The sequence below is a fragment of the Metopolophium dirhodum genome, chromosome 8, assembly GCF_019925205.1.
Source record: "Metopolophium dirhodum isolate CAU chromosome 8, ASM1992520v1, whole genome shotgun sequence".
NCBI classification, from domain to species: Eukaryota; Metazoa; Arthropoda; class Insecta; order Hemiptera; family Aphididae; genus Metopolophium; species Metopolophium dirhodum.
In genome coordinates, this window is record NC_083567.1 from 28,050,526 (window position 1) to 28,069,630 (window position 19,105).

Genomic DNA, 19,105 nt, shown 5'->3' on the forward strand with positions numbered 1-19,105 from the left:
CCAAACAAAAATGTTGAATAATCGTAATACCTGACTTTTCCATGAACATTTGAGTAGGTAGTTGCTTTGTTATAGAAAACTAAAGAAAACAATATTATTATTAAGCATTAATTGTTAAGTAAATATTTGAAGAAGAAAAAAGTTCGGTTATAAAATAAACCCTTTGTGTTTAAAAACACACGAACAACGCGCGACAAAGAACGTTATAGGATAATGTTCTTTGTACAATTATTATTTTAATTTCTTTATTATTTTCGTGTCAGTCAATTATTTTATTTTTCATTTCACTCCGCATAGTATAATAAAAGAGTTTTCGTCTAAAAGCCGATTACGTTTTTAAGTATATTATTATCATACTTTTAAGGTATTAGGTTTTCTTATAGAATATCACGGGGTGCTTATTTTATGCAACAGAAATACAGTACTAACCATAATGCAATTTCCATTTTTCTATACTTAAAATTTTATATTTCAAGGGTCGTAAACAAAATTTTGTTTTTATTAAATTATTGCACAATTACAGCACAGACATTTTACCTTTGAAATTTTAACTTAAATCATTAAAATAATATAAATGCGTTATGTCACAATGCATTATTCATTTTTGAATCAACACTATGATTTCGTAATTCGCTTTACCTCCCTAATGAATTTTTTACTACACACAAAAATATAGGCGTACGTAAAAATATACCAATATTGTACTGTGTACTAATAGGTAATGTTATATTATTATTACTTTGTATTTGTATTTGTATTTTTTTTATAGCTCTTCCAAAAAAATTTTCCCACTGTCCCTGTTATCTGCATCCTCCTTACTGGCCGACTTCCATTTCCTCCACTTAGTTCAAATCTCCCTTTGCCCAATCTAACCAGCGCTGAAGTGGTCTTCCTCTGGGTCATGTTTTATTTAATTTTGGTAGATTACTTTGTGGTAGGCACTTATAAAATAATATACTATATAGTAAAATGCCTTATTATAATAATAAAAAATATATTGAACATGATTTTCTAAAACACGTTATTTTACTGACCTATACTTGAATAATTTACAATTTTAAAACATTTAATTATGAAACGCAGAACTACAAATAATATTATAATAAACAAACAAACCTTTTGGTGAAGTGCTCGTTCGACTTGACGAACTATTTTAGTTCTTTTTAGATAAATCCTGTGCGTTTAGGTTTTTCTATTATTTTTCTCTTCTTCTCTTTTTTTTATTTGTCATAAAACTTTCTGTTCTACTTGTATTCACATTTTTGTTTTATTTTTCATTTTTATTTTTATTTTTATTTTTTTTTTATGTTTTCGTTTGGCCTCATCTCAGCCCGTTCGTAGCATCCAGCTAAATCATCACGCGTTTGCCAACGGCGTAATACGAGTACAAAAAGGGTTATATGTACATGAGCCAGCTTCTCAGATGTACCCGTTGTCGGAGGAAGATAGCATGACGTCCCCAGGTATGTTTTCTAACAGAAAAAAGAATATAGTCTTAGGAGATACAATATTTAGGAACTCGATTTACGTGTGTACGCGCTCCTCATAACATATTACATATATTTATTATTTATATATATATATAAATATTTAATATTTTGTGCGGACAACACATGATTGAACACGATGTAAGGTCAACACATTCGACTTCTTACGTCCAATGACCTCATCCACATCATCACCATCATCATCGACATCATTGTTACGAATATGACACAGACTAGTTTTGCCGGGTAAAATATCATATAGGAGTATTATATACGTTATGTATGTAGGTAGTCAAATATTATGTCGTGCCGTGACAATTCTCGTTATTTTCGGCTTGGCGGCGCAACAATGTATATAATATATATTTTATAATCAGATTATCCAATCCGATATATTATTATAAAGATATTATTTACCTTGTTATTAGTTGTTACGTAGGTTACGTATATATTATGTATGATTTTAGGTACCTACCTATATACATTATACAGACACGGTGTGGTGTCTTATTGCAGTTTCTACTCGTTACATAGGTAATGATAATAAGCATCGTGAAATAATTGTGTAGGTGTTTAATGTGTTCTGTAACGCGTTATGATATTTCTGCCTCGATTATTATATTATAATAATATGAGGGACCGACCTAAATGTAAAGACAGACATATTATTGATTGCACGTAAGGCCATTGTTTTAATCTGCGTTACAGCTGGGAAATCGTCAAAATTATTATCACGATGGTAGGTACCTACTATACTTTGGATCTCTGGTCAGTCTGCATTCTGTTGCGGACGTAAGAACCGTATATACACGTAGGTATATGATATTACAATATCCTGTATTTTAATGTTTACGTGAAATGCGGAATGCAAAAGATTAAACACAGTTTGAGAATTGAGATTGAGATTTATCGAATCCCGTGATGATTCATAGTCCTACCTCTGCGTTTGCATATTACATGTTTACAATCGTACACTGCGAAATATAATATATTATTATATATACGAACGGTATGTGTGTGTGTGTGTGTGTGTGTGTGTGTGTACACGTCACGGCGGTACGGTGTTTGAATTTTTATTTGTTTTTCGAGTTAAAAGTTTATTATTTTTCAAATTTCAAACAATTTCGGATACATTCGCATAACATTAACAAGGAAAAATTTGTTTTTACTTTTTTTTTTTTTAGAAAATAACGTTTAACGAAAAAAAAACGACCGTTGTGTTACACACATTATCGCCATATAATATTATATTTGTCGTAGGTAGGTATACAACAAACGAATTCAACTTTTGGATATTTGTTTTTATTTTTTTATTTTTTTTTATTTTGAAGTATGTGTGCACATACCGTTCCGTAATAAACATTTTCGTACTGTACACCTATATAATAATAATATAAATAATAAATCATTATTATAATATCCATATGCGAGGTTCTTTCCATTTTTTTTTTTCGAGAACTTGTTGTTTTCATCAAATAATAATTACTTTATAGCGTTTACTGCACTGCAGCATCACGTCGACGTCGTTGCCATATTATGATGTGTAGGTATATAAATATTAAATATATAATATTAATATTACACAATATACATTATGCCTATACGGAATTTTTTCTTCGTCGGAATGCGGTCGAATGTAATTTTTAAAGACACCGCATATAATATAATATTATACAGCGACGGGGTGTAGGGTGTGCATGCGTGTTCCTGTGCTGCTGTGCAGGGTCGAAAACGTGTTATTAATTTTAAATCGAAAACGATACGGTTATCGCATCACGTGCAGGATAAAATTTTTCGATTACCAATAATTTTCTTTTCCCCGCACACAAATCGAACGTTCGCCGGCGTAGGCTGTAGCTGCGGATTTTGGATTGCGCAGCTATTATACTATTATTGTATATGGTAACATTTTATGTTGGTCAACAATGATCGCCCGCGTATTTTTGAAATACACGTACTTACATATTATATTATTATATTTTCGGTCTTTCGACATACGGCGGCCGTTTATATATCACGTTGTCGTCGTCGTGAACGTGTCTCGGTTCGGAGGAGCCCCGTCGGACCCGTCATCGTAAGGTTATGAGTTTATAATATATTACACGTATATAATATGATGAGACGGTGCCGAGGCATGGTCGGCGGAGGTGCAGGTGCGCACGATGAATCACACCGGTATAGAGTCGCCCATATAGGTATACGATCTCGAACGCACGCACACTCATTTTTACATTTTATACACAGAGAAGATGTATTTCTCGGAACGGGCGTGTTCAATGGGGTGGCCTTATATACTATAACGATACGATAAATGTATAATGTACACACACATACACATCACGACGCGTTGTTGTCCATTGATATCGGCTTAGCGCCGTCCCTATTTCTATATTAAAATGTCTTCGGTGCGCGGGGTAACGAAAATCGTCTCGAAATCCGAATTCATGCTGTATAATATAATTATAGCCACGTCCGCCACTTGTATTCTAACGATAACCGTTTTCCGTTCCGATGAGCTCAACAATGCACCGCCACGGGCAAAGCTGTTTCAGGTCACTATATTTTTATTATTGATGATTGATTATAATTCTATTCACGTGAATGAAATAAAAGCAAACTCATAAATACAATTTAACACCCATAAGTAGAGGGTGGTAATGTGGTAGTGCATATGGTATAGGTTAGGTTAGTAGTTCATAACAAAAAAATAGTGACCGATCATTGTCGTCGAAAAGTCTTCAACGTGGTCTTTTTAGTAAAACAGGTGCTTTTCGTCGGAAGAATAAAAACAATATTATATATAGGTTATATATACGTTTTTTTACACTCGACGAAAAAATATAATGTACAGCGATTTAAAATATTACGTATACTCACGTTGTGCAGTTCAAAATCCGCACAAAGAGTGGTTTCCACTCTTAACTATATCGTTTTGCCAATTATCGTGTTTTCTGATTAAGTGTAATCGTTACAAGTTAGTTTCTTTTTCGAAATTTATAGTAATATATATTTACAGAATTATTGCTTTAACATGAGTTTAAAATGTTTTCGTAAACTATAAACTGCAGCGATGCAGTTATGGTGCATATTGTCGAAACGTTCTATTTTGCAAATACATAATATAATATTTGATGTGAACGAGAATGTACTTTAATCGTTCTGGATTAATATAGTTACTGCAGTTGAAGTCTGATTATTTTGTTTCGTGGAACGCGTCCTTCTATACGATATTATGGGATTTGAAAGGTAACGTAATATAATACAGCGTGAAACGCGATCGAATCTGGTAAATATACGGTGAGAGGGGTGCTTCACATCACGTTTCATTATCCGTATTCGTCATTTCCTGGAATACGGTAACCTCCTCCACCACCCCCGCACCAACAAGTCGATTTTGGTACAATTTCCAGGCATTTTGAAATACGCATATTATTATTGTGACGTCCTGCATTGTACATTATATTGCGTATCGCGTTGTAGTGGAGTGTAGTGAATAGTGATGTACAAAACAGTAAACTACATATTATTATTATTAAACAGTAACATGTATATAGCATGGTAAACATTTTCGGTGATTTGCTCGATGCCGCCGCCGCGCCTCGGCGTCCGTCCGAATGAATGGGGAACGTTTTTACGATCATGTAAACAAGAGACCGTTTTTCACCCCGTCCAATTGTCGTGCCGCTCTCAGGTATATAAAATATAAAATAGTGTGTGCGTGTGTGTCAAAACGGATTTTGTATAATATGTGTACGACGATTTACTACGATAGTAATAATAATAATAATTATTATTATTATCATATATTCGTATCTATATTCTATATACGGTTCATCTGACCAAGGGACATGGTGTGGCGGCGGCCGCGGCAGTGACTGCGACCGGTACATGTGGCAACGTCGCGAGTTACCTACAAGTTACCTGTAAAAAAAAAAAAAAACACCGCCGATCCATTGTGGACGCCAAACCGGTTTTCGTTCCGGACGACACCTGTACACCGCCTACATTTCGTATTTTACACACACACTCGTGTCTCTCGTATACACACTCACACACGCGACAACGAAACGTAAATTAAAATATATACGTATAATGTCCTTTTGCTTTCTCACGATCCCGGGACAACACATCCACACACACACACACACACACACAAACGATGACGACGACGAAGAGTTGACGACAGTCCGTACGAATACAGTCTCGATGAGCTCGCTGCTCCCCGGGGTTGTTAACATGTATAATAATATAATATCGAGTGTCGTGTGTATTACTTTTCATCCCGTTGTCGACCGACCGTTCAATCACGTCGAGTAATCGTAACTAATGCGTGATTAGATTGATGGACTGCTGAATTCAGCTACTGATCTAAGTATAATTATTAAAAGCCAGCACGGTTTCATTTTAAATATTTTTCGGTAACGTACTCGGGTTTTCAACGATTTTCCGCGCCGACCTTACGATAACGTAGTACGATACCTCGTACTGACATAGATTGTGCGTGCGTAGAGACTAGGAAAGGGGTATAATATTGTTATAGGTACTATTGTTGCTGTTATAACCGCTGCAGTCGGTCGTATGCAAGTCTGTCTCATCGTTGGCGGTGTCTCTATAGCTAGGGCACTATAGGGAAAGAATAATAAGTGTATAATAGTATTATTATTATCTTGAGTGAATAGTGGATAAACTGGTTTGACGAACATCATCGTCAGCGGGACTGCAGCTTGTTTATCATTGTTGTTGCCCAACGGATATATCGCATGTGTGTGCATATACAGAGGGACGTTATCGAGAGGAAACAATTACTATTATTGTTATCATTTTTTTTAGCGTTTCTAGGATAGGATATTATCTTGTTTACACGCCGTTGCGGGTTCAGTCGCTTGTCTCCTGGCCAGCCGTCACCGTTCTTATGCGTACAATCGTATTCAAATCTACGACTTCAAAATGCACCTCCCCCGTCTCTACACACTTAATATGTACAAAATATTACGAACGGAAGAATAGACGTACCGCATACAGAATGAATGGCTATTATGTGTCTGCAAGTACATTATGCATGTGTGTGTGTGTGTACAAATCATGTAAATGTGCTATTGCCAGCGAAGTTAGGTTAATGTATGAGGCGTGGTTGTCTTTAAACGCTGTATATACAGAGTGATTCATGCTTGCTATTACGTTTAAGATAATATATTTATATATGTATAGTATATTAGTACCTACTTGTAATAAAAAAATGATAAATACGAAAATATTATCGACAAAATATATTGATCTGTAATCATAATGTGATATTATGAATTACACATTTTTAAGTATTTCAAAAAAAAATAATATCAGCGGAGTTTATGTTTATTTTATGGGCAAAAGTTAGTACCTAGTTTTGGTATTTACATGTTTTGTACAGGTAAATGATTCGTACCAGTGGAATGTACATACAAAAAAGGTACAATCGGTAGAATTTACAATCGCCCAGACGCCCAGTGCATAATATTTAGTTGTACGATTTCAATTAAAATGCAATAAAATTAAATAAATAATATATGTGGGTCAGTAAGCAGTAAGTAGCGTATAGTGTATTATACTATATTGTATCGTGAAGTTTTCCTTTCTATTGCGCACGACGTGCTACTTGTATGTATTTCAGTAAACGTAGTTGCGCAGATAAAATAGCACAGGTAATAATATGTTAATATATATTATATAATAATTATCAGAATAAAATATAATTTCAATTTTATTGTAATCTGCCGGTAAAGCTGCAGGTCTGTCCATTATATAATATCGTTTGTCTATATTAAATTCGTCTCAAAACGCATTCGGTCTTATGTGTTTTTACTTACATTTATCGCATAATAGAGTCGTACTCTGGTGGTGTACCTGTAGATATCGTGGTGTTTTCGACTTTGGCGGGGCTTTATTTTTTAGTCTAATAATATGATACGATTAACGCGTGTCGTATTACAACAGGATAGAATATAATAAATAATATACGTACTCGTAAAAAGATTACAAAATTACGAATTTAATTCTCGACATCAACAGTAATTTCACTTCCGAATACGATGGCAAAACATTATTTCAAAATAAATTATTTATTTGTATTGTTCCGGAAATTAAACTCGATAAACACACAGGCACATAGTTCGAGTCTTCCCCCTTGTGTACACACACATATATATAATATCTAAGTGTATGTTGAACTTGTTGCGAACGTCGTTTTATGTGTTTGTTTATTAAAACTGTGCCAGCGGTGGTGGTCGGATCGCCGCGGCACCGTACATATAACGGTCCGTGAGAGGAAGGCGGCACGAATCCAAGAGACCGTGTAGCTTTGGCTGGTTCTCCGCGGGGCGTAACCGTATAAATATATGTATAATCTATTATAATATACATGTATACAACACACATTATGTAAATTTTACGCATTATATTCCGAAGCGGTGTCTCCGGCGCACGCACTGGTTTCGATAAATTCGAACGGCGGCGGCGTAGAGCGGTAGTAGCAGCTATAGGCATATATTATTATATATATATATGTTATAATGTAGTTGTGTTGTAATCGTATGCAAATCAGGATGCCAGAGAACCACCAATTTAGGTATTAATAGCGATTATTATGTAGGTCGCGCGAATCGCGAGGGACTTGGGACCTGTGAGAGATTATAATAATATATATGCTTAGACGTTTCTTATTCTCGTAGGTACCTGCAGCGCACGCTCTCAGCACCTTCGGCAAAAAATCTACTGCGGTTGAAAGCTTTTGTCACTTATAGTATCTTGTCTTCTTCGTTGTAAACATAATACATACATTATCATTATTATCATATTGTTACTGCGTTGTTGTCATAATTTTCGGTCCTTGTTAGAAATGTATCTGTAATATATGTGCTCTGACGACGACAGACGCGGGGGCGGTGATGGTAATGGTGGCCAATACTCCATAAGTATTACACATAATTTTAAAACGCATACAATAATATTAATTTCAACTCGCGTACAACTATAATGTGACGTACACAGGGATGGATCTATAATTTTTTTATGGTGGGTGCTAGTTTGCGTATATAATAGTCCTATAAGGTACTTAATAGTTATTGTGGAAAATCAGTCTTGCAATGTGCATTTTGTTTTGGATGTAGTACATAAACAGTTCGACATATACTTATTAATTAAGATACACAATGGAGTATAAAGATACTTAATGTTGGTGATACCTGTGCACGAAATATGCTGCCGGCGAAATCACAGTAAACCAGTATATCAATCACCCCAAGCACCCTCCCTAAATCCGCCCCTGGACGTACATATTATAATATTGTATATAATATTATATAGTATTACATTTCTAACCAGTTCCATTCTCTCCATCCGTCAAAAATCGTATAATTTTGACAATTTATTTTGATTATTATTGGAAAGAACAACCACTCGCGTTTGCAGTGTTTACCCTTTATAATTTCAGATGATTATCGCCCATACAATATTGTCCTTAACGGCGATTTTTTGTAGGAAAAAGACTGCTAGGCAACCCCCAAACGGTAAAATAATGTTAATTTGAATCTGCACGTTCGTAATATATTTAATTTTGTTATATGTCGAATTCTCTGGTTAGAATGTGTCAATCCGTTGAAATTCGATTATTATTATTAACGCGTCACTTGATATGTAATATTATAATATATTCATGTTTATATTTTCTGTTTCAAAAGTTATGATAACGGGTACATGCAATTATAATGATAATTATTGTATCGCAGAAATATACCGCGCTCGCGTATCATTTTTCTGTATACCTACCTAGTATTCAGTTTGATCACTTTGATATATTGTAAATGTAATATTCTCACTTGTTTTTTACTCGAAACACTCATATTTTTCAAGGTTTCTCGTATGATTAATGGTCTTTAACGTGTCGCGTTTCATACGTATAGAACATTTTTTTTCAGCTCTGAAATAGGTTTTTTTATTTCGTTAACGCACGCTTTTTTTTCAAGTGCCAAAAACAATTATTGTAATATCTTTGGGTCTCCCCGAGACGAACGTATACTCATGATACATATATTATACATTATATATACATATAATATGTGCGTGCGTGTCTGTGTGTGTGTGTTATGTGTGTAATACACGCAGTGGGTCTGCTGCTGCGTCTTCCCGCTGGTCAAGTTAATTATACAATTTGGCACACGTTCTCCTCGTCTTTGGCTCCGATCCTCCGGGAGTGACGACTTTTCTGCCGAAACTATTTTCATTCGCCGCCTTCGCCGTTCATTCATGGCGTCATCACGTATAGTCGTGTCGTTTTTTCCTCCGTCTTTTTAGCCAGGCCATTATAATTTTGTGTAAGTTTTATATTTTTATTATCATTCCTTTCGGTGATTTTAGAACTTTTCATTCAAGGCAAAGCGTATACGTACAACACAAACTCACGCAACACGCCTACTCTTGTATCCGAACGACTTTAATTCCCACTAGTTTATATACTAAGCACTTATTCATATAACTTATATACATCAGCTGGGCATCAGGTGACAGGGTACAATTCTGTATTGCACATAATGGTTATGACTTATGACTTATTATACACATCATCTTATATTATATAAGTACGGAGTTTTACGAATTGTATACCAATAATAAATATAGGTACTTACGGCGGCGTATACGCTCCAAGTATGATATCGATTTAAAACATTTAAATATATATTTACGCACGTGTGGCAATCACATAATATTATTAATTACTATATTTAAACATTCATTTATCGTTTATTTTATATCAATATCCGTTCGCAATATAGATATTGTTCGTTTTTGGCTCTCGATAAGTGCGTCAAATATTACATCATAAAGTTTTTTCAGTTGCCGTGTATATAATATATTAATATATATTATTATATTAAATATGTTCGAAACGATGCTTGTTTAACCCTCGTCATTATTTATGAAACGTAACTGTACATTTCCAGTCATATCTTTGATATGTACCTGCAATATAATATTATTAATCGATACAATTTGTTCTCGTGTGCCTGAAATAATTATTGCCATGTACTCGCTTGCACATTTTAGTTTTATACACGATGCGGAGGTATTACAATTTCAAACTTTTATAATAGGTAGCAAAAGTTTAAAATTTACATCCAAGCTACCTTCGACAAATTTTAAATTATATTTGAACTTTATGAATAACTTTTGAAAACATTACCACCTACTTTTATATTTTGTTTAAGGTTTGAATTAGTATATTTCACACTATGAGGTTTCGATGCAAGCACAACGCAAATTAATAGTTTTTAACTCAACAAATTGTCATAATGTGTAGGTAGGTACTTACTAATTTTTAGATTTTATAAGTAAATAGTTATAAATAGCTCAAAAAAGTAGCAATATTTCAAAAATCGTTAAGTGCATAGAAATAGCAAATATAAAATTTTTTTGAAAATGTCATCTATATTCGGTTATTTTTTTTAGAGTTACACTAGAACAACATCGATTTTGTTCAAAAACTGGTTTTGCGTAAAAATCCCGGTTTTTCCTTAATTTTTTGTTTGGTTTTCTAGAAGCTTTTGAAAATTTTTTACTCTTGACCCCTCAAAGTACCAACTAGATTCTCTTTTCTACCAGAAACGATGCTGTTGAATAAAATTGAAGCATTTTTATAATCTCAAAAGGTGATGGCAGAAACAAAAATAAAAAAAAAAACAAAAAAAACACATCATTGTAAAATCAATACATTCATCGCTCCGCTCAGAATCTAAAACAATTAGTTGATATTAGTTGATTAATTTTTAAAGCATAAATCTATTGTTGACTGTTGTTCTGTTGGCTTTAATATTTTAGGTACATGTACGCAGTTTTTAAAACCGAGATGATAATAATAATAAATAGTTTGTAATAAATCGCAGTCGCCCTGGCACCTCCGAAAATCAACATTTAGGACGCCCGTTCAATATATTGTGTTCTATATTCATTATTCACATTTCTTTGTAATAACAACCCTCATAGAGAGATTTTCTTTATTCTGTACCTAATATATTTAATAATTTTAATTTATCTACTATACCGTGGTATACCGTGGTGTTAGGTAAACAATTTAAGTACATTACCTACAAAAGTTGCTTGAGTACGCCCATATAGTAACGTGTTACGTGTAGGCAGTGGGCCTAAATATTATTATATTATATTTATTTATAAATGTTAGAGAAGTACGCTCTAAAGATAATCATTATTATTATCATCATCGTTGTCCATTTCACATTTGCTCATACGACGATCGACGCTCACCGCGAATTTGTTTCGAATTACATAAATTAAATATAACACGTATATAATATATTATATAATATTATTATCGTTTTGCCCCGACCTCAAAACACGATTTCCTCTCCATTTTTTTAAACTCTTGTCTAAACACGATATAATAATTAAATAATATTATATCCTATAAATACAAGATACAGAGTGATTCTATATTTTACTATTGGCACTCTGCCAATTTTTACAAATTATAAAATGTTGATAGATTTATATTAAATTATTTTCAAATCATCATAATTCATGGTCTTCTATTCTATTTCACGGACCTATAATATTAATTTGAAGACTACTGAATTATCTCAACAACCCTTCGTTCAAATTTAAATTTGGATACATCATCGGCTTCATTAAAAGTAATTTGCTAAGGGTGGGTGAGAGAATTTGGAAAAATAAGTCTACACTTCTTAAATGGTATAAAAAATAAAAAAACTGAAAATCGTATACTTAAAATTTCAAAAAAAGTTAACTCGAATAAATTCATTGTTAAAGGAAAGGGGCATGGTCATTGAATCGCTCTGTATAACATAGTATATTACTATACTATACTCTTTCCCTTACTCGATCGGACTAGTTTTAAAACATATTGTTATAATTTCTTTCGGACATTTATCCGTTTCTGTTTATTCGGATTAGTAATAACGTGTGCTGCAGGTCGTTAAGGCGCGCCATATATGGCCGTCCGTTTTATATATTATTAACTCGCGTTCAATTAAATGGAAATTATCATTAGCACAATTGGTCAATGGTCAGTATAGGTACATAATGTATTATAGTACCTAAATATTATATTATATATATTATAGAATATAGCCATATAGGTATAGAGGTAGGTCGTACGCGTCGTGCAGTATGTTTGTCAAAATCTCCTTTTCTTCTCATCGTCCGTTTCCGAGACGCGCGGACAATGGATGCATAGGTGCGCCCACAAAAAAAGGGTTCGCCTCCCTTAGAGATTATTATAATAGTAATAATAAAGTAATAATAGTGGGTTTTTTTTTGTGTTTGTTTGTTTGTTTGCCCCGATGTTGTTGTCGTCGTTGTCTTGATTGTAGGCGTTGGACGTCGCGTGGGCCGCGACTGTGGTGACGGACAAAAGAAAATAAAATAAAATGCTTCGCTATATATAATATAATATAATATTATATTATAGTAACTGTGTTTATAATATTTCAACCCGTCTCCACCGGTGTGCGCGTTGTACACTATATTCAAAGTTGCCTTTTCTACACAACCGCAGCACGCGGTGCAAATGGGACGCCGGCCAAGTTTTGATCAGATATTATTTTTAAACCGTCGCGTGCGCGCGCGCGCCGTTTCGACGTCGGTTGGGTTTTCGTCGGGAAGCTGTGTAAGATACACACTAAATTTCCCCGCACATCGTATAATATCATATTATTATAACAATGTATAGTAATGGAAAACGACTATGCACCGCCGACTCGTCTATACATAATATACGATTATATTATTATTATTGTCTATTGACTCAGTCTGATTTCTTCGTGGCGAAGTAACTGTATAATAATATTATACTTGGGTAACAACCACGGTTTTGATTCATAGTGCGTGATTCCTGGAATCCTATACGCCGTAACGACTATCGTATGTTTAAAGTCTGTTTAAAGTTTAAAGATCTTGTAATCGCCATATGACAAAATACGTGTCAATATATTGTATAGTCCATCGATAGTTCAGCATTTTTATTAACTTTCTTCGAATTAATCCCATACATTATAATATTTTTATTATTATTATTATTTTAATATTACTGACCGCTAGTCACTTGATATACTGATATTATACTTTTTCTAATTCGTCAATACATTTTTTTTTTTTTTTTTTTTAATAAGATGCATCTTATACACAGTTACTACCACGTATTAAACTTCGATTATAATGATAGTAACGATTCAGTGTAAATGTACCTAATATTATAGAATGTTATATATATTGAATGACTATCTGTTAATATTTTTATTAATTTTTTTTCAAAGGGTTATACTACTCTTTGTATTATAATTATTATTAAAATGATCACCATTATAAACTTACCTTTTGTCTTTTGGTTTTAATTTTAAAGCTCCTTTCTCTAAAATTATTTGAAATATTTATAATTTAAATGTTTAAAAATAATAAAACTGCGCCCTCGAAAATTGGCATTCTCATGAATTAAAAAAAAGCAGTATACCTACATAGATACCTATACTTTTTAACACTTTTCTTAAGTTTGGTTTCACGTCTGTCTGTGATCAAATCTTGCGCGCTCGATTTGAGGCACTTTTTGAAGATGAAAAATTCTGAAAATTGGTATAGACCTTGGTCTTGGATGACAATACAATAATCCGTTGTCATTTTGGGACATGGACCAAAAAAAAAAAAAAGGATTGTCCCCACGACGTCGCCGTAATATCTCTCGCAGATATTGAACTTTCTCTCTTCCCCAAAAAAAACCGCAACCTCTTACGGAGCTTAACATATTTCTTAAACGTTTAATAAAAATATTTACTTTCAACTAAAAAGTAGAAAATAAAAAATAAAAAAAAAAATTTTAAAAACACACTTTTCCATAAAAACATTTAAAAAAAAATTTTAAAAATTGCACTAAAAAGACAAAAATAATTCTCTGTACTTAAAAATAATGAAAAATTTATTGATGAAAAATTTAAAAGTGTGTGGTGCATCATACAAAACATTAAAAGCCGAGCTAAGTCTCACATACACTTCTTTGTTCAATCCTGTTTATAAGATAGTGACTGGCAGTATATGTCAAGTATAAGAGCAAAATAATGAAAAATTTACTGATGAAAAATTTAAAAGCCAAGGAAAGTCTCACATACACTTCTTTGTTCAATCATGTTTATAAGATAGTGACTGGGAATATATGTCAAGTGTATGAGCACCACACACTTTTAAATTTTTCATCAATAAATTTTTCATTATTTTTAAGTACAGAGAATTATTTTTGTCTTTTTAGTGCAATTTTTAAAATTTTTTTTTAAATGTTTTTATGGAAAAGTGTGTTTTTAAAATTTTTTTTTTTATTTTTTTTTATTTAATATACATTATTACTTTATTTACGTTTTATTTTGTCGATGGATAAATTAATAAAATATATGTATCAATTTTAAGTTTAGGATTTCATTATTACCGAGTTTTGATGCATAAATTAAATCATATTATATAGTATGATATGCTAAAAGAACACAGATCCTGTAATTTAACTTATTAAACGTAAGTAATCTTAGATAATGAAAACAAATTTAAATTTACAAACTGTAGTATTCTTATGAAATAATGATAGTTAATTTTAATATAATATAAGTACTTACTTTGTTAACAACAATGCATAGTTATACATAAAGTTTCTGAAACACAACACGTTTTCATTCCTGGAATTAACTTTTAGTTATAAAATAATTAAATTTGATATCGATGTTTTTATGATTTGAAAACACAATTTCTACGAATTGAACTCGATTTTAGTCTGGAGTTTATCGAAACTTGCGTTTATATTTTGTATATAATTTTACATCGTGCATAATTCTCCATAAATAAAATTAAATATATATGTTCAGCTTCCGGGAATTATCTTCTACCATTATTTTATGACCTGATGGATTTTTTTTTCGTTTTAAAAATATATTTTAATAAAAAATGTTCATTTGTTAAAATAAAATGTTTTCTTCTTTAATACTTTTAATGAACGTTTAATATTTATGATGAAATAACTTTTTATTTAACACCTATATTAATATGAAGAATTACGTATTGTTACTCCAATTCGACGTTAATATTTTGAAATTAATTTTTATATTACAATTTTATTTTGTATATCATATTATTATGTTAATAACGATTATGAAATTATTATAAATAATATGTATGTAGTCAGCCCCAGTCAGCGGTATTCTTTGCAAACAATACAAAATGGTGTACATGTTATTGAACGCGTAATTTAATATTTTAAATGTCGTTTTATTCATTAGGTATAAATATCATTATCCGGGTGTGTTATTGGGTGCTTTCTGCAGCATAAATGATTAAAAAAAAAATAAAATGCTTAAGTTGTTCGAATGTTGATAAGCAAAGCGTATTCCGATTTATTATTTGACGTCAGTGTGTAATTTTTTTGTGTAAAAAAATTACCAGCAATAAGTTGTAGTTTAATATACTATAATACATGGCTTTGAAGGTTATACGTCATTGAATAATAATTTAATGTAATAGGTAAAAAAGTAATAATAATAAAATAACATCGCCTTAAAGGAAAGAACGCGTGTGCATTTTTAATAATATAATAATAATAATATATTCCATTACTCAAAACCGCAACAAATTTATCCACGGCCGCTGCGGCTCATTAAAATATGTTGCATGAATATAATACTATTGGTCGTTGTAAATTCCTTCTCTGCGTACATGGTTTGTGTATAACCACGATGGCCCGCCAAGTATGCTCACCCCCTTTTTACCCTTTAACGAATTTACTTAAATTCTGATTTTAGAAATTTTTAAGTGTGCTTAAACACCATATTATCAATTATTTATAGATTTTTATATAATTTAAGGAATGTCCTTTAGCGATGCAAACTCTTTTTTCTATGAGAATCATCCTTTATTACTGTAAATTGTAAAGCATATTTTTATTGGATAATTTTAATGCATCTAAATCAAAACTCAAATGAGTAGTTTCTGCAGAGTTTGTGTACTTACTAAAGATTACTATACTACCTACCTATAGTAATTATTTGCCTGCGGGGCGTAAAATAAGATAATAATTATTATTATTAATTCTCTATGGTTCAACATAAATTAATAAAATTTATACGATATTTAGTCTAGTATTTATTATACTCTGGCAATTTTACAAATATAAAATACTAATATATTAATATTAATTACTATAATTTTCAAATCATCATAACATCTTTTTTATCGTAGACATATTATCATCCGTATACTCGGGTAGTCCATGAAGCTTAATAACTCAAAAATACTCGTTCTAAATTTGATTCAGATACTTTATTATTTATTATATTTAAAAAAAAATCATCTGCTTAACGATTTACAGTAAACAAGTCGGCCTTTTATAAACATACGTTTGTGTAGACACTCTTTAAATGCTATGAAGAATCCAACTATTGAAAATACGACCTTATAAGTAACTTGCATATAAATTTCAAAAATCAGAATTTGAATAAATTCAATATTATTTAGCAAGAGATTGGGGGTGCGCGTGCTTGGCGAATCACTCAGCAGTAAAATACATTTTATTCTCGTTTGAAAAAATAATTTCGTGTATCGTTACGAATTACGATCGTATCTCTCGATTTCACTTGCGAGAATCATCGCGCGATATACGTTTTATAACTATATATACCTACTCGCTTTATAGTATGCTCGTCGTTACAGTCTGAGGTAGGTTAGGAGGTTCACCCCCCCCCCCCCACCGATCAGTACCTAAGTCCGATGACGATGGCGACAGGATTGCGAACAGCGGGGCGGTGCGCGATACGAAAGTCGTGTCGGTAAAGGCGCGTGACGACAGCTGTGGGTTGGGGGGGGATGAATCCGTCAGCATAAACCACTCACGCACACACCCTCGCGCGCGTATATTAAACGTATAATAATATTATATAAAAACTCTGTATTGCGTTAATTAACACGAGTTTTTGTAAGCCGGCGGCGGTCCCTGCACCGGGAAACAATAACCCGTGTAAATTATGGATTATTCGTATACCTTCCCCTCGCCTGTACCCCTCGGTCGTGCGTATACCTTTGGTGTGTGTGTGTGTGTGTGTGTTCGCTCGCGTGTCATTAAACCCCTTTGGAAACTGGCGAATTCCGCGAACCCAAATGCCCATAAATTCCACGGACCGGCGTCGCGGCGGTGCGGTGGCGGCCGTTATATTATACGCGCGCGTTGCGATATTCAATTCATAACACGCCCGCACACGCTATATCCTCTACCACCATACCTCCACCGATCGTTTCGTCGTCGTCGTGTACTTAACCGTTGGATTGTGTGAGTGTGTGTGTAGTTTATAACGCGATAATAATAATAATAATTATTATTATTATTATTACCCTAGCCGCCGCCGTACACATAGTTGTTAGTAACACGACCGCGCGAGTGTGTGCGTGCATTATAGGGTAGGCGATCGGCATCGGGTGTATAATAGTGCCGTCGCCGGAAAGTCTCCTCCCACCGTGCCGTGGCTTTAACTGCTCTGCAGCCGATGCGCCGTCGCTGTCGCCGTGTTTTTGTCTCCTCTCTTATTATTATTATTATTATAAACGGAGGTCTCCCGACGACCGCCACCTCGCCCCGCGTATATTATCGCTATTATTATTATGAACACATTGTTGTGTTAAATTCGCGGGGACAGGTCCGTGCTGCCGATGCTCGTCTTCTCGTATATATAATCATAATATATTGTATTACGCGTACGACGAAATATTAATTATTATCATATTACATTACGCGTTTCGATATAGTTTCGCCGCCGGACCATCATCCCCCGGATATGTTATATTATATATTGTATGGTGTACAGTGATTCTGCGTCCCTTATCGTTTTGTCGGTGGATCGAGGACAAAAAGTTCGATCGGGGGGCGGTTATATCGTCGAAAATCGCGGGCTATGATCGATCGTAGTCGAGTTGTAGCGACGTGCGTGCGAGGGGAGAAACAAATCTCCTCGCCAAAACTATATCATATTGCGTTCAATGGTTTTCCGACTGCTGCGGCGCCGGTGGCGTGTGCAATATGGTAGCAATGAGAAATTACGTTATAATAATATTATAGGCATTATACCGTATAACGTCGTGACTGCACGGGAGTTGTGCTGCATCAAAGAAGTGGAGGGGTGTACGGGCGGCGTTAGTGATGCAGTCTGCGTCATATTATTATAACGATGATAATAATAATAATAATGAGTACTTAGGTACTACTTATGTATATATATATATATTATAATATATAATATTATAATAGATGTGGTGGCCGCGGTAATGTACATCGTACAGTTGCAGTGCTCTCTAGGAGGACCTTGAAAACGCGTGGTGAAAGCAAAACGGGCCGACGCCGACCTTGGATCTTTCTAGTCTACTTACGAAACTATCCCCGGCGTGTAATAATAATAATAATAATAATAATAATATAATGCATTTGCGGCGGTGTACGACGTACGTACATAACGAAAACCGATAGCCGTAATATTAGTGTAGATTATTTTTATTATTATTATTGTTATTATTTTGTGTGTGCCGTTCGGTGCTAACAAATAAAAAAT

The 19,105-nt window shown here is 33.5% G+C and overlaps 1 protein-coding gene across 6 annotated transcripts in view; it reads left to right on the forward strand.

Moving 5' to 3' along the window:
- LOC132951138 (transcriptional enhancer factor TEF-1) overlaps positions 1-19,105 on the forward strand; it is an 80,371-nt gene that overhangs the window by 32,672 nt on the left and 28,594 nt on the right. For 4 of the 6 annotated variants that reach the window (XM_061022864.1, XM_061022865.1, XM_061022863.1 and 1 more), the window contains one exon: positions 1,331-1,463. The exons of the other annotated variants lie outside the window; for them this stretch is intronic. In XM_061022864.1, the coding sequence (XP_060878847.1) occupies positions 1,424-1,463 (40 nt within the window). In that variant the 5' untranslated portion in view covers positions 1,331-1,423. The remainder of the gene's footprint in view (positions 1-1,330; positions 1,464-19,105) is intronic. 6 annotated transcript variants of the gene reach the window in all.